The sequence below is a fragment of the Colletotrichum chrysophilum genome (assembly GCF_026319265.1).
Source record: "Colletotrichum chrysophilum strain AFK26 chromosome Unknown scaffold_5, whole genome shotgun sequence".
In the NCBI taxonomy this organism is placed as follows: domain Eukaryota; kingdom Fungi; phylum Ascomycota; class Sordariomycetes; order Glomerellales; family Glomerellaceae; genus Colletotrichum; species Colletotrichum chrysophilum.
In genome coordinates, this window is record NW_026517292.1 from 369,630 (window position 1) to 385,406 (window position 15,777).

Below are 15,777 nucleotides of genomic sequence, written 5' to 3' on the forward strand. Positions count from 1 at the left end.
TGCACTCTTGCTTCCTTGTCATGCATGCAAGGAGCTCTGAGGCCTAGTATGTCAATAGGCAATACCATTTCACAACCAACAGCTTTCAAAAGAGGTAAATCATCTTGCTCCTGCCGCCGTCACGTTTCTTTTTCTTTTTTGTGTCAATGAAACATCTGCCACCACGGGCTAGCATCTGCGAGAACATCCCATATCCTACTCTCTACATTCAGTAGCCAAACCAGGCACAGAATACAAACCCCCACGGTCGATTGCTGCCTGCCCATCTCCTGAACCCTTGCAGCTGCTTACGAGTTTACCAATCATAGCTCTCAATTCTGTTTGTACAGCCTCACTTCCCAACATACAAAAAGGGTGTCAGTTTTCTTCGTCTACACAAATAGGGCGGAAGCCGGCTTGGCCTCTCAACCTATCACGTACGTCGACACTCACCGACTTGCAGCACCAACATTACTGCCCTGCTAAGGTCCTGCACCTCGCCGATACTGTGTTACGCCGATACTGTGTTAAAGCAGCGAAGGGCTTCCTCCCAAAAAGAGATAAGCATGGTGTTCCCCCCTACTCGCCTCTTCACCAAAAGCAGCACCAGCAACACCTTCGTCTCTTGCACACAGCTCTTCACAGCTAGATTTTCCCCCGCCGCTTGAACGCAACACCGCACCAAACACCTTCGTCGCAATGTCTGACTTCTTCAACTCCACCGACCTCGACAAGTACCTCGTCGAATGGGAGAGCGACTTTCACGCCACTGACATCGGCTTCATGGATCTTGTCGACCCCATTGGCTACGAGGGTGGCCTCGTTGATGACAGCGGTCTTGGCCCTGCAGCACCCCTGGATCCGTGAGATTTTTTTTTTTTTACCACTTGCTAACAAAAAGGGTGTCAGTAACAGGACCCAATCAAACGCGACCCATCGACCAGCGATGGTTGCCTCGAATTTTAAAATTCAAGAGAACCGACTGTTCCCCCCTTTCGATGGTGGAGACTGGCTGTAAGTCAAATATATTCTTCCAATGTTGTCCAGTCACTTATCTTATGAAATTAAGAAGTTCTGGTATGGATCATGTCGCCCTGTCGATGCACATCGAAGAGGAGACTCACGATGCCCCTATTGGGCCTGAAGATCCAACCTCACACGAGAGTAGTGCATCTGTGAACGCGACGTCTTCATTGAAGTACTCATGCGTAGAGTGCGGCTACAGCGCCGTATATCATTGGGACCTGAGCCACCATGCAAGAAATAAAGGGCACAAGACATACCGATGCAACGCCGCTGGATGTAAAGAGCGATTCGTTGCTGAGGCCGAACGAGACGCCCACCAGCGCAGGCCTCACCTCGAGGGTCATCGGCGCTTAGAGACAAGCCATCCATTCTCTTGCGCAGAGTGCAAGGAAGTGTCTAAGAGCAAGGCAAAGCTACAGCAACACGCAATTGAAGCGCAGCATAGTCCATTTGCCTGTGTATGTGGCCGAAAATTTGCTCGACTGGATGTTCTCAATCGACACCTTGACTCTCTTGGAAACCAAATGCCGAAGTACCCGTGTTCATTCTGCAAGAAACACCGCCGGAAGAACGGATTCAAGAGAAGGGATCACCTAGTTCAGCATATCAGAGGGTATCACAAGTTCGAAGCCGACGAAAAGCTTGGTGATATCCTTCCTTCCCGTCGTGGCAAGCATGGAATTCCTCCAGTGTGTCCTTACCCAGGATGTGAGTTCCATCGGGGAGATTTCTTCAAATATCTCAGCGCAGAAGAGCAGCGTTCTACCAAGCCCTTCAGCACGCAGGCGGAGTACACCAAGCACATGAAGGAAGCCCACGACTTTACTCCATTTCCCTGCAACGTTGCTGGGTGCATCAAGACTGGTAAGAAGGGCTACAGTCGGGAGAAGGATCTTATCAATCACCGGAAGAAGGAGCACCCCGACGCAAGCCCTTATGTGCCAGAGCCCAGAGACCTTCGCATTAGCTGCCGCTTCCCGGAATGCGGTGCTCTCATGGCGCCCAACAGCGTTTCGTATCACTGGCACGATGGAAAGAGCTGGTTCTGAAGAGAGTTCGGGCTGGAAGTGTGGGAAGAACGAGACAGAATTGAGGGTGCGGCCGGAGAAGCAATATAAGCCCTAGTCTTTCTGATAAAACTACAGAGTTTCCTTTTCTACCCTCATCTCTTCCTCCGTTTCTTCTCATGAAGCCGTAACATTTTCACAATGTCTTTCTTTGAGCTTTTCCTGGTCGCCTTTGTATCTTCACTCGCACAACGTCTTAGGAAAGATCCATGTACTATGTCGAAGTTTTTGGTTGATTATAAAAAGGCAATTGCCTCTTATCCAACTTGAGTAGAACCCCAAGAAATATGTACCTTGCCTGCACATAGTGGCGATGCTACTGGAACTGCCTGATTGTATTCAACACTTAAATTCGCTGTCTAATCGACGTCTCAGTATCTTTGTAGGCATGTCAAGTATTCAACTGGGTATTGTAGCCAAACGCCGCCAACCCAACCGGCCCCAGTAGAGTCCAGTCCCATCCAATGTCACCTGGACATATCCATATCCTGAACCCCCATGTCCATGGCCTGCAAAACAGACTCCGCGTAATCTCTATTTGGCGCTGAAAGTAGCAACTTATCTTGATAGTAGTTCTCCCCTTCCCACGCCTTCGTTCTCGGTGCTGGATCCGACGGGTACAAGGCACCCACGGTCTTGGGCATAGATTTATACCGCTTACCGGTGTCGTCAACCCATGTGAGAGCCTCTGCACGGGGGTCTCTTGTGGGTTCGCTGTAAAAGTCGCCGGGCGATTCCCACTCGGGGTCGTTGAGTAAAAGGCGCGCAACGTCGGTGCGGTCGTTCAGGAGTAATGCCAGGCGTGGTGCCGCGAGTTCGTTTGCCCAATTCTCGCCCAAGTACTTTGCAATTCCTGCAATTTCTCGGTCCGCGATACCATCGATCCACCATAAATTTTGTACCGACTTCATAAACATGAGGTAGTGTGCCAAGATAACCAAAGCCCGAGGCCGTTTTTGCCGACCCAGTTCGACAAAACCTTTCGGTATAAATGTGAACCATGTCACAACACGAAGGGTCATAATTGGCCCGAAGCCGTGTACGAGCTCGGAGTAGAGTGAGCCCAGGTACTTGAGCGTGTCGTAGTAAACTGGCACATCTTCGTAGTCCGGATCGCCGGGCTTGATCGATGAGATCATGAAAAGTAGACTGTTTGGAATGTGCAACGCGGCCTTGTCGAGGTCGATTGGCGGCCGGAAGAAGAGCTCAGCCATGCCCGATTCCCAGACCGTCTGCGGAGTGGCCATATCGATCATGAGACCGATGCCGCGCCAGACTATCATCCAGTCGATGATGTATAAATCCTTGGTGCCTTCTTCGCGGAACATTTGCGATGATAGGGCGGTAAGAAGAAGTGAAGTGGCGATGAGAGCGGGGAATGTTTCCGGCTTGAATTCTTCGACGGCTTTGCGGTACCCCTCGAATGCGCGGGCCCGATAACGCAATGCTCGTGAGGGAGCGATGTCTTGTCCGAGATGCTGGAGCTGGAGTGCCGACGTGCCCAGAAGACAATCCATGAGGAATGGGCTCTCAAAAGCGTGTGCGGGGATTTTGATCTTGAGGATGTCGTCGATCCGCTTCACTCGTCCGGCCTGCGTGGCGAAGGAGCTGAAGGTATTCGTGGTATAGAACCAAAGCAGCTTCATATCGATGGCGTCATGCTGATTCGAGGCGATGTACATTGGCTCCTTGACGACCATCGCGTTAAAGTCCTCATCGCCGCTCTGGCCCGGCGTATGGGCACGCGATGAGCTTGAGCCGGAGCTGGATGAGGGAGACCCCGGAGCGTGGTCGCCGTGGGAGTGGGCCGGTCCGGGGTAGACGCATTCGGCTTTGCGGAGCACGCAGTTGCGACACGTCGGGCGAGCCTCATCGCACTTGACCTTGCGGGTCTTGCAATTCCGACAGCCTGTTCTCGACTTCTTGTGAGGCCGTTTTGAGTGGTACGGCTTGTCCTCCGGTGGGGAGCCCCCAGAGGATGAGGTGTTGTTCGCTTGTTCTGGGTTTGAGAGGACAGTCATCGTGTCATTGAGTGTCCTTTGGTGGCTCTAATGACCGGCTGACTACGTTACCCCAGGGAGAAGGAGATAAGCTTGTTTGAGTGAAGGGAGGTGGGCTGCTGACGGACGGGTGAGAGGGAGGATGAAGGAAGAAGGAGCTCGGCAGTGGCGATGAATGTTTTGGTAATGAGGATAATGTGAAGTCGGAGGTGCAGGAGAAATGCTCGGGCCTTCTTTTACAGGGACGCTGTCAACGGCCGGACGGCAGAAGAGCGTCGTCGGAGTTGAAACAAAGTTCAGTGAGTGGGTGACGTTGCGTTGCTGACGGAATGAGACGCCCAGCGATCGGATGAAGGGCCATAAAACACGTCCTCCTTTGCGTTGATTAGTCGCCCGCTAGTCCGCGACTAAGGGCCTTTTTGATCCAGGAGAGTTGCAACGGTAGAACTGCCGAGTACCAGAGAGGAGGATCTTCAAGTATGTGAGTGGTTGTGAGGCCTCACGAACAATTCAAATAAGTAGGTGCTGTGTTGTTGTGGTTTGAGAGCAGCGGCCGGAACCCGATGTTGGCTGAGTTCACTGCCACAATCATGGATGCGCAGCGTGTGAATCAACCGCCGTGACCCCACTTGGAGCTGAGCTCAACCGTGACCGCAGGATAGGTATGACTCGCCGGTAGAATTGACAGTTGCATGGTTCTAGGGCCGGGTTGGGGAAATCCTTCGTAGAAGTACGGCGTTACAAGTGCCAAGGGAAACCGACATGAGCCAAGCAAAGACAAGCAGCTCACTCTCTATCGCATCACACGTACGGCGGGTGCGTGGACACGCCAGGCAGAACGACAGGAACGACAGCAGCGATATAAGAGGGCTGACGCAGCTGGCGTCTGGCAGCCTGATTCGAGCAATCCATCCTTCATCCATCCATCCGTCTCCCTCGAGATCAAGCAATGACACCAACCATCTGCGCCCCTCCCTCCCTCATGCCCCCCCCTTCCTTGCACGTTGTTCCATATCGGGGATTTTGGCAGCATGGTTTGAATTCGGCGAGAGCACGTTTGAACTTTGGGACGCTTGTGAGGGGCGGGTGGCCAGGCAGGCGGGCTGGGACACCTGGAGCTGGTGGGGAGCCCCGGCACAGCTTTTGAGGGGACGCTTGGGCCGTATCACGGGCTTGGCCAGAGCTTCGCCCGAAGGCGGTTAGAGAGATGCGCCGCTGCTCCGGCTCTCCTCCACTGGCTCTGAGGCAAAGCTCCACACTGCTTCCAGCTTAGGAAGTGGAGCCGCCATAGTGTGCGCATCATGTGACTGCGCGTCTCAGATTGGTTCTTCCGTCTGAAAGGTACGCGACACCCCGTATTCTCGGCCGACACTCCGATTGTTTCCCTTCGGATCATAGCTTGTGACAGCCGCAGCACGCGTAGAGTTCGAGAAGCAGGAGGCGGTGTCGGTGCTGGTGCTTCATGCAGACATGGGCTCACTCTTTCAGCTTCCAGAGGAGCTCTTGCTATCGCCTCTGTTCGAGCGCTACCCCTGTCGCGAACAGCAGATTCAGTCTCTGGCCACTCTCCTCCATGTAAGTCCTCAATGCGCCTCCCTACTGTCCACGAGATCTCAAGCTCATGGATGCACCTAGCCTACAGCAGCGCCTTGCCAGAACCTGGTGGTATACGGCACCGAAGCTACTGGCAAATCGGCCGTCGTAGAGTCACTTCTCCAGAGTCTGTCCGAACCTCCGAACGACGATTCGCAAGAGGAATCCTCTCTCAAATATGCTATCGTCAACTCCATACAATGTATCACTGGACGACATCTATTCGAAAGGACTGTAGGCGCGGTCGTGGACGCGATAAAATGGGAATCGCCCCCGAAGAAGTGCGAGTCGCTGGCTCAACTGACCGTCGAGCTCTGCAAGATGCTCAAATACACCGAGAGGCCTGAAGGTTGGAGACTCGTACTTGTCTTCGACTCAATTGACCGCCAAAGAGATGCCCCGGGCACCCTTCTTCCCGCACTGGCAAGATTATCTGAAGTAGTCAGTCTCTAAGAGCCTCTCACTATCTACTACGCGCAAGCTAACATCCTGCCCAGATACCATGCCTGACCTGTGTCTTCATCGTCACCGCACCAACGCCCTTCTTTCTGCGCTCCTCCTTCACACCACATATCCAGTTCCCGAACTACACCAAACAAGAATTCGTGAAGATTCTTTCCATAACCCCGCCGCCACCGACCCCGACCACAACGCAAGACGACACAAATTTCCTCTGGACGCGCTTCTGCGGCGCCGTCTGCGATGCTCTCACAACCTCCGCGGCCCGAACACTACCCTCGTGTAGACACAGCTGCGAGGCCCTCTGGCCACGATTCGTAGCCCCTATCCTGGCAAGGACTCACGGCCCCCGCGAGTTCTCCAAGCTCCTCATCGCCTCCCGCGTGCACTTCCAGGATGAATCTCTCCTGAACCCGGGCATCGTTTCTATCGGACCCGGAGCCACGACATCAGGACCAGCGGTGAATGGCAACGGCGTGCCCCCGGGCACTCCCTCAAAACATGCCGCTCAGCAGGTGCCGAACCCCCCGACGACGGACCTGACGACGCTGCTGCCCACCACGGCCCGTCTGCTGCTTCTTGCGGCATACCTAGCCTCCCACAACGCCGCGAAGCACGATCTAGTCCTCTTCTCGACCTTCCACCACGGCCGCAAGAAGCGTCGCGGAGGCGGTTTCGTAGCTCCGAAGCGTGGACGCCCCAGCAAACACCGCAAGATCTCGCGGAAATTGCTTGGTGCGCATGCTTTCGTACTAGAGCGCATGCTGGCCATCTTTGCGGCGTTGCGAGCTGAATGGGCTGCTGATAGCATATTTGGCAGTGGTTCCGCGAGCGTCGTAGACGGCGATGTCGGCATGGCACTCTCTACCCTCGCTAGCTTGAGGTTGCTGATGAAGGTCGGCACGGCTGGCGATCCTATGGACAGGGGCGGCAAGTGGAGGATCAACGTAGGGTGGGATATTATTAGAGGCGTAGGGAGAAGTCTCGGTATCGAAGTCGAAGAGTGGCTCATCGACTGAGCTGTTGGACATTCACCATAGACACATTAACATGATATATGATACGATCATTCGTCCCCAGTTTCATCACGATACATTATAGATTGTAGTGCCAGACCAAACTTTGCGCTCATTTCGGTTTTCCGGGGTATCTGCCCAACATCATATCGCCAACACCTCGCGTCTAGCTGCGATGATCCAGCGCATCCACAGACGATGTAGCGCGGACGCGTGACCCACGGGATCCTCAGAGTCCTCAAGCACGAGCGCCATGAATCTTCTTAGCCAAACGCCAGAGCCCTGTCTATATACCTTAATCCCCCACCCTCGCCCCTTGTCCTCGCTCCCTGTGCGTGCATCCTTTGTGTCCTTCGTCTATCAGACTGGCCCTAGAGGGTGACCTCACTTGTGCAACCGCGGGCGTGATCTATACCCCACGCAGACGAGCTTCTGTTACATCGAGACGCATGAGAGAGCATCAGTTTTGTGCGTTGTTTCATCCATCCCATACTTGGCGCTTGTCGTGATAGTACATTGAACAGTTGTCGCATAAAAACAAAACAAAACAATGATACATGGAGTTTTACATGCCGGCCTGGCGGTCTCCCAGCCGCCAGGTGTCCTCCTGCTTCGTACCCGGTGCCAGCCAGGCGGCGTTGCTTGCGCCGCGGGAACGGCCGTTACTCGGCCCGTCAGACTTCTTCGCATCGTCGCCGTGCCCGTTGGCAAGGGACTGGAAGGCTCCAGCGGAGACCATGGGGCTCTCGAACACGGGCGCGTTCTGGCTCTTACTCAGCGCATCCTTGGTGTTCAGGGGCAGCAGGGGCTCTGGTTTGACTTCCATCATCTTAGCCTTGCGGTCTGCCTTGTCACGGTCGTGCGTGCGATCGTAGAGGTAGAGACCGACGAAGGTCAAGGCGATACCAACGCCCTGGAGGAAAGTCGTCTGATTTCGGAACCAGATGATCGCAATGACAATGACGAAGACGCGCTTGATCAGACTTGCGACGGAGTAAGTCACCGGGGAGACCAGCGACAACAAGACGAATGCCAAGATGTTCTGTCCGAAGTGGAAGGTTCCGTTAAAGATGAACTCAACGGTCAGGCGGCCGTGGTCGAAAGAGCCGACCTTCTTGTTCAGATCGACGGCGCCGTCGTGAAGGACGTCTCGGATGATGCCGGTTCCCTCACTCCAGAACCAAATTGGAACTGTCAAAATGAACGCCATGCCGGAAGAGTAGCAAAGCAGGTTCAGCTTGTCGAGCTTTTGAGACCTGGCTGACATGCCCTCGGCCTCTGCCTTGGCAGCCTCATTGAATAGGCGCTTCGAGAAGATGTTTTGCGTCACAAAAATGATGGTGGCGAGCAGGGCGTAGAAGATGCCGAGCATTTCGCCACTGTACTGGTTGTGCTTGCCTGAGCATGCTAGCATGACGCCTGCTGTCAGGGGCACCAGCGACAAATAGGTGTTTACAGAGTATCGAATGTTGAAGATCAATCGGTAGGCGAGAACCGTGAATAAGGGAGAAAGGCCCTTGATGGTGTGGACAAGCGATACGGGAATCTTCGATGTCGCGGTCGAGCTCAGCAAGTGACCAAAGATTTGGAACGCTGCGAGGGGCATGGTCGTCTTAATGACATCGCGCGAAGGGTAGCGAATCCCGTGCTTGAGCGCCGGTATCGCCGTCTTGAGGTTCGGAAAGACGTTGGACAGCCATGCGAACAAGATACAGTAGGTCGCCACGAATGCGAACTGGATCAGCGTGAGTGTCGCAGGCTTGTCGAACGCAGTGAGGATGGATTTTGAGGACGTATTCGTGAGGGCGGACGAGGTGTACCACAGCACGCAGAGCCCCTGCGATGCGAGGGTCAGCGCCAGCATAGACTATTTGATCTTACAGCAGCACTCACAATCAGCTTGGGAGAGACGGGGGCCCGCAGCGCATCGGCGATCTCATGAGCATTCTGACTGACACTTCCACCCCTAGTCCTAATGTTGTGGATGGCGTCGCCGAGGCTCTTCTGCCTACCGTGGCCATAACGGGTCGCCGGTTGTCCTGGCGCCGTCCACCGTGAGGCGCGACCTTGGATGCTCTCCTTTCTGGGCTGCCAGCGGTCGCCACCGTTGGGTGCTCCTGGGAGCGCGTAGCCGTTGGATCTCGCGGGGCTTGTCCCCCTCGAGCCGTTGGTGAGGTGCGAGTCGATGTGGTCGGGAAACTTCTCCATGCCGCCGGTGGCAGAAGAAGCGCTGCTGTCGCTGTCGCTATCACTTTCGTCGCCGGTACTTGATCGTCTGGGCGAGTGCTGTGAGGATCGATGGTCAGCAGATGCTGAGGAGGTTTCAATGGAAGAGCTGGACGCTGTGGAGCGAGGCATGACGCGAATACTGGGGGTGGAAATTTGGCGGGGACAATGTCAAGGACTGGTATCAAATGGAACCCAGCTTCCCAGGCTTCGCTGGTAATGCGAATCACAACGCTTTTAATTGATTACTCGTCCGCCTTACCTTTACTTGTGCTTGAAGTTGTTGAATAAACGAGCGACAGAAGCGGCAATAATGCGCGACAAAAGTTTAGAGCTGAAGGAATTCAAGCATTGTCTCTAGAGTGAGGTAGGTTCGCATAGAGAGAAAATCAGATGGACGGGACGCTCTGATGTTGAAGGTAGGTCCGGTCGTCTGTGGGCTCCTGCGAGGAGATGAGGAAAGGAAAGAAAAGAAAAACAAAAAACCAAGAGGTCTCGAGATCAAGGGCGAGGATTACGAATGTCGAGGCCGTATCTGTGCTTGGGGGAAGCTGTCCTCATCTCAATCAATCGGAATCACCACGGTGCAGCGTCAGCAGCTGGGAATGGCTGGTTTTCGGTGGCTGTCATCCCTGCATAGGTAGCCAGGGGAGATACGCCCCCACGGGAAGCCCACTGCGTCCACTAGAGGAAATCCACTGCAGCAAACCAGCTTTACGGATTGGCAGCTGCGCGATGGCGATGCTGCAGCTGGATTAAGAGTTATGCCGTGCTTCCGAGGACACTGGACCTAAAAGCACTGCTGGACCGCGATAGAATTGGATGTGCAGCACCCTGGTCCGATGGAGCCGGCGAGTCAAAGCTCCATTTCCATGCTGAGAGGACAATCCCAACGGTACGTACCGTCTAGACCTCGACGGGCTTGCAGAGTCGTAGACCCACTTAATTGTCCGTTCAGCCTCCAAAAGTTTGGCGCGGCTGTCACGCATCGCAAGTTGCCGTCACCAATGGATCTGTTCTCCATCGGGCGACAAACGAACCAACCCATCGCCATCGCTTCGTGATCAGGTTTTTCCAACCGACTGCGCTTCCGCCGTCGGCGACTGTGTGCTTTTTATTGTTTTGCGCCGCCAAAGCATGGGACCTCGCCCAGACCCTGTACGATTCATTGGTCTTGTGGTCTTTACCTACTTCATTGCTCAAGCACTACCCAAGTCGTTCCGCTCAGCAGCGCAACTCGATTCAAAATGGCGGCCCCAAAGATGACGAAGAACCAGATGCGCCGGGCGAAGAAGAAGGAGCAGAAGAAGGCGCAGACAGAGGTACGCGCTCTTGCTTCGGACGCACGTGTTCGCGACGCTGACATGAAGCAGGCTGCCGCGAAGCCCGACGAGCAGAATTCTGAAGAGCCCGAGAACCAGGAGAAGCCCGCCGAGGACCTCGAGGTCAAGAAGGATGCCGATACCAGCTCAAAGACCGAGGCTGACGGACCGGTCGACGATATCAACCCCGACGATGAGGCGTTTGCCATGTTCAAGGACATTTTCCTAAAGTTCGGCGCGTCGTTAGAAGAGGACGAAGTCGCCAAGGAAGCCAACGCCGGAAACACTGGTGAGGTCATCTGGGACCAGGACGACATTCCCAGTGAGGATGAGGAGGCCTCAGGGCAGACCAAACTATCCAAGAAGAAGAGGAAGCAAATGAACAAATTGTCCATTGCCGAGCTCAAGGCTCTGGTCAAGATCCCCGACGTCGTCGAATGGCAAGACGTCTCATCAACAGACCCACGTCTGCTGGTGCAGATCAAGGCGCAAAGAAACGTCGTACCCGTGCCCGGCCATTGGCAGCTCAAGAGGGAGTACCTTTCTTCCAAGAGAGGTATCGAGAAGCCGCCTTTCAGGCTACCCAAGTTTATTGCCGAGACAGGCATTACAGAGATGCGTGACGCGGTTCTCGAAAAGCAGGAGCAACAATCTCTGAAGCAGAAGCAACGCGAGCGCGTCGCTCCCAAGATGGGCAAGCTTGACATCGATTACCAGAAGCTCTACGACGCGTTCTTCCGCTTCCAGACTAAGCCGGAACTCACTCGCTTCGGCGAGGTGTACTACGAGGGCAAGGAGAGCGAGGTTGATTTCCAACACTTTAGACCAGGTGAGCTCAGCGAGGCCACAAAGGAAGCTCTAGGCATGCCCCCAGGTGCTCCTCCACCATGGCTCATCAACCAGCAGCGCTTTGGTCCTCCCCCGTCATATCCCACCCTTAAGATCCCCGGCCTCAACGCGCCGCCCCCACCAGGCGGCTCCTGGGGCTTCCACCCCGGTGGCTGGGGCAAGCCTCCAGTCGACGAGTTCAACCGCCCGTTGTTCGGCGGTGATGTCTTCGGACTTACAAACCAGCCCGGTGCCCCCGCACAACAGCAGGTCGCGGCGCCGCTTGCCGGGGGCGAGCCCGTTGAAAAGACGCTGTGGGGTGAGCTTCAACCCCGCGAGGAAGAGTCCGAGGAAGAAGACTCAGAAGAGGAGTCCGAGGAAGAGGAGGAGGAAGACGACGATGTCCCCGGCGGCCTGGAGACGCCCAGCGGCATCCAGACATCGGGCGGCATGGTCTCCTCCGTACCGACAGACTACCCAGGCCACGGCGTCGAGACGTCTGTGGCCGGCGAGATGGACCTGCGGAAACAGCGCCGTGGCTTCGACACCGAAGAGAGCTCACACCCTCGGTCCGCGTACCAGGTCATCCCCGAGCGCCAGCAGCGCGCCGAGGGCTTCTTCGGCAGCGACCGCGTCTACGATCTCAAGGGCAACAACGGCGTGCCGGTCCTGGGTCAGGAGGACGATACCCGCAAGCGCAAGAAGCCCGGCGACGTCGACGTTGCCATCGACGTCGACTCGCTGCAGCAGAACGACGGGCTCAGCAAGGACGAAGTGCGCCGGCGGTTCGAGGAGGGCAAGCGCGAGGACGGCATCGGTGCCAAGTGGGCATACGAGGACGACTTGTCGGAAATGATTGCTCAGGAGTCGAGGAAGAGGCAAAAGGTCGACGAGAAGCGAAACAAGGAGAAGAAGGAGAGCAAGTACAGGTTTTAGAGAACCGGGTAAACTGAACCCATGTGTAATGTTAGCTGGAAAATGGGCAGTGGCTCCCAGCCTGGGTGTTGTATTTCATGTGCAATAGGAACGGCGCCGGGGCTGGCACACAGAATTCGATACATTTTTGCTATTCCCTTCCAAACCCGCGATCTTGTTCAATGGGACAAGTTACCAATATGATTTCCATGTCTTTCTTTCAAAATGTATGCTATCGTGTGGTGTTCATATTAAGGGTCATATGCCTGATTTGTCTAAGCTTATCCAGTTCTATCGACGCCTCCCATGAGATGACGCCATGCCCATGCCCATGCAAACGCGTCCGCTTCGCAAAGAAACAAGTATGTACCCGCCCGCCTTTTGTGCTCGACCTCACGTTCGAGCCCTGTCTCCTTTTGTACAAGTCTACCTAGACTGCTGTTCCTGCTTGCCGACGCATTCGTTGCAGAGCCAGTCGGGGGCTTCAACGTCCTTTTTGGCGTTTTCGCTGATGCAGTCCGAGTGATACAAACGCTTCCCACATTCCTGTTTCTCAAATCAGCAACGGAAAGAGACGGGGTTCTTCGCAGGGGGCTTACCTCATTGGAACACAACAGCAGTCTGGGACCCAAGACGGCGAGCCCACACACCTGGCAGCCAGCGGCACTCTTGCGGATGTGAGGCCCCTTGGGTGACTCTTTTGGCTTGGGGGTTGTGCTATTACCATTCTGCACACCGAGCTTGTCTCTGCAGACTGAAATGTGCTCCAGAGCTTCTTCGACGGTAGCATGGTCCAGACTGCTCCTGGCTAAGAGGTAGGTAAAGTGTTTTCCAAACTCGACCATGCGATTTTGAGACGAGAGAAGCCAGTCCGCCTTGAGCTTCACAAAGCTCAGCCATGCCCGTGGGAAGTAAATATTTGATGAGATACGCTTCGTGAGCATGAATTTATCCCACTCCTGCATGTACTCTCTCTCATCTGGCGGGACATCTGAGAAGTCCGCTAACGCGTCCCGGTGCCATTGGATCAGCCATTGGTCACTGGGTTCCGGTTTCCTGTACTCCGAGCCCGGGTCTAACGTGGCTCTTGTGACCGGGTCGTACAGTGTTTGCTTGATATCCGGAATGATTAGCTTCGAACGTGCCTATGCCTAGTTAGTCAAACGATGTCGGTTGAAACAACAGAGCACAAACCTCTGGAGGCGGGGCCCTAGTCGCCGAGTGCCTGCTTCGACCTCGACTCCGGCCTCGGGGCTGGGCAGATGAGGCAGTCTCGTCATCAGCATCCAATCGTGAGGTCACCTGTGAAATATTTCCATCGGCGAACTGATCCAAAGAAAAGACCTTCGTCGGACGGCGCAGTGTGAAGGGCTCCGCACCAAACATGTACGACCTGTAACGATGTTCGACTTCAAACCATTCCAAGCCCCGAGCGGAACGTTTTGGTTTGAAGTCGTATTCCGCGTGCTGGTTGACAAGATGGGCCTGCAGCTGCTGCAGTTGATCATGGGCCGCACCGCAGGTAACGCAGCGGAAGCTGTCCAATTGCACCTGCTCACTAGGCATCTTGTAGAGGACAGTTCCGTCTTCAACGGCGTTTGTGTTCCGGCGTCTCCTCTGCTTCTTCTCTCTGCCCTGAGCCTTGTCGCTCAAAACCTTGAGGTTGTAGTTCTTAGTGGCGCCACGAACCCGGAGAGACCGATTGGGAGTGAGCTCCTCTTCTGCCTCGTCATCATCATGAGCGTCCCCATTGACCACGCCGTTCCTGAGACCCTTCACAGGTGTTGTAAGGCCATTCCTCACTTCCTTGACAGGACTCACAGGCGGACTCTCAAATTGCTGGAAATCCGCGGGGAAGGCATCGCCAGTAAGCTCCGGGTGGACGGTAATAGACGGCTTGACTCCGTCTTCCAGAGGACGGATAGCGGATGCCTCGAACGCTGACGTCCACAGGGTATCCACCTCGATCACATAATCTGTCGCAACAAGCTCTGAGTCTCCCGTCCTCACTTTAAGAATCAGCGATGCCGGCTTGCTTGAGAACAGGTTGGACATAGCGGCGACGAAAACCCAGCGATGTGCCTCAGACTTGTGCGAGCGGCCCGGTTCCTCGCCGTTCAAGATGATAGGAGGCCACACAGTTGGAGCAGCGGCTTCCAACTCGATGCAGAGGCGATATTCATCGGCCAGGTCGAACGAGTTATTCCTCTCATTGTTGACGCGCATGGTATCTTTGGGAATGTAAAAAGGGCGCGGCAGGCTCACGCGGGCCATGCGCAAGGGTCCGCCAGGGTCCTTGAAGGACGTGATGTCGCAGACTTGGCTGTTGCAGTAGAGGATCGTCTCATAGTGCCACAGGCTGACTTTACACCTGGATCGCAGCTTAATGACATCTTCGTACGCGTCCGGAGGTAGGCTGACGCGCTTTGATTCCTTGTGGCTGATCTTGCCTATGCGGACGCATAGGTTGCGTTGAACATCGCCAACCTCGCGGGCATGAAAAAGCTGGTCTTGCAGGGTGTGAGGTTGGATCTTGGCCTCGGTCCGTCGACGCTTGGTGGCGCGGTTGTCATCATTGTCGATGGGGGGTTCTCTAGCAGCAGCGGCCTTCTGAGCCGACGACTGAGAGTTTCCCATGCCTTGCAAGATGTTCCTCTGGAGAAAAGGGGTGCTGCGCTGACGCCGCGAGTGAGCCGTCATAGCTGGAAGAGGGGGACCATATGAGGTTTATAGAGGTTGAATGCCGCTTGGTGCGCCGGAAAGTCTAAGTTTTGAACGGCTTCAGTCCACCCGGAGGCAGGCGCGGTCGCCCCTTACTTCGTCAAGCCCACTTTGACGGGGTGAGCCGGAGAAGAGGTCTCGTTGGCTTGTTCCAAGGCTCATTGAATGCGAGTGGTCTGCAGGTGACTTCCCATGGCAATGCGAAGTGAGGCGCACCCGTCAGAATATCCGTTCGGTCGATGGATGGCGACCTTTTGGGCTTTGTGACGGGAGAAAAATTTTGGCGGCGCGCAAAAGCAGGCGTTTGTGAGGTGCGTGAGAGAGGCGTTGTGAAAGCAATGCGATGGCGGATGGCCAAGATACGGGGTGGAACCCGGTAGAACGCGACTCGCGATTTTTGGCTGAGACAGGGGAAACAAGACCGAAGTACCTTACGTAGCCGCTTTGACGAGAAAGAAGAGTGTCAGAGAGAAGCGGGCTCGAAGCTAGAAAAAGTGAGTTCGAGTCCGGCGCGAAATGAATGTCGCGCGTCAAGAAGGTGGGAATAGTGGCGCTTTGGGAGAGAAGCCGGCACAGGTTCTGGTCAAGTCAAGCTGGGAGAGAGCGACGTGTGAGCTGAAGCGCG

The 15,777-nt window shown here is 55.1% G+C and overlaps 6 protein-coding genes across 6 annotated transcripts; 3 read left to right on the forward strand and 3 right to left on the reverse strand.

Moving 5' to 3' along the window:
• Positions 1 to 678: 678 nt before the first annotated feature.
• Positions 679 to 2,054, forward strand: COL26b_001209 (uncharacterized protein; the record flags this gene model as incomplete). The annotated part of the gene is made up of 2 exons (XM_053174165.1): positions 679 to 842; positions 1,751 to 2,054. 2 exons carry the CDS (start codon positions 679 to 681, stop codon positions 2,052 to 2,054), a joined length of 468 nt encoding a protein of 155 aa, XP_053041875.1.
• Positions 2,055 to 2,539: 485 nt separating this feature from the next.
• Positions 2,540 to 4,093, reverse strand: COL26b_001210 (uncharacterized protein; the record flags this gene model as incomplete). The annotated part of the gene is made up of 1 exon (XM_053174166.1): positions 2,540 to 4,093. The coding sequence occupies one exon, from the start codon at positions 4,091 to 4,093 to the stop codon at positions 2,540 to 2,542; it is 1,554 nt and encodes a 517-aa protein (XP_053041876.1).
• Positions 4,094 to 5,986: 1,893 nt separating this feature from the next.
• On the forward strand, positions 5,987 to 7,143 carry COL26b_001211 (uncharacterized protein; the record flags this gene model as incomplete). The annotated part of the gene is made up of 2 exons (XM_053174167.1): positions 5,987 to 6,103; positions 6,163 to 7,143. The coding sequence occupies 2 exons, from the start codon at positions 5,987 to 5,989 to the stop codon at positions 7,141 to 7,143; spliced, it is 1,098 nt and encodes a 365-aa protein (XP_053041877.1).
• A 562-nt stretch (positions 7,144 to 7,705) lies between these two features.
• COL26b_001212 (uncharacterized protein) lies at positions 7,706 to 9,498 on the reverse strand (the record flags this gene model as incomplete). The annotated part of the gene is made up of 2 exons (XM_053174168.1): positions 7,706 to 8,977; positions 9,034 to 9,498. 2 exons carry the CDS (start codon positions 9,496 to 9,498, stop codon positions 7,706 to 7,708), a joined length of 1,737 nt encoding a protein of 578 aa, XP_053041878.1.
• A 1,115-nt stretch (positions 9,499 to 10,613) lies between these two features.
• COL26b_001213 (uncharacterized protein) lies at positions 10,614 to 12,452 on the forward strand (the record flags this gene model as incomplete). Its single annotated transcript, XM_053174169.1, has 2 exons — positions 10,614 to 10,688; positions 10,740 to 12,452. 2 exons carry the CDS (start codon positions 10,614 to 10,616, stop codon positions 12,450 to 12,452), a joined length of 1,788 nt encoding a protein of 595 aa, XP_053041879.1.
• A 405-nt stretch (positions 12,453 to 12,857) lies between these two features.
• COL26b_001214 (uncharacterized protein) lies at positions 12,858 to 15,131 on the reverse strand (the record flags this gene model as incomplete). The annotated part of the gene is made up of 3 exons (XM_053174170.1): positions 12,858 to 12,977; positions 13,082 to 13,576; positions 13,626 to 15,131. The coding sequence occupies 3 exons, from the start codon at positions 15,129 to 15,131 to the stop codon at positions 12,858 to 12,860; spliced, it is 2,121 nt and encodes a 706-aa protein (XP_053041880.1).
• Between the last annotated feature and the right edge of the window lie 646 nt (positions 15,132 to 15,777).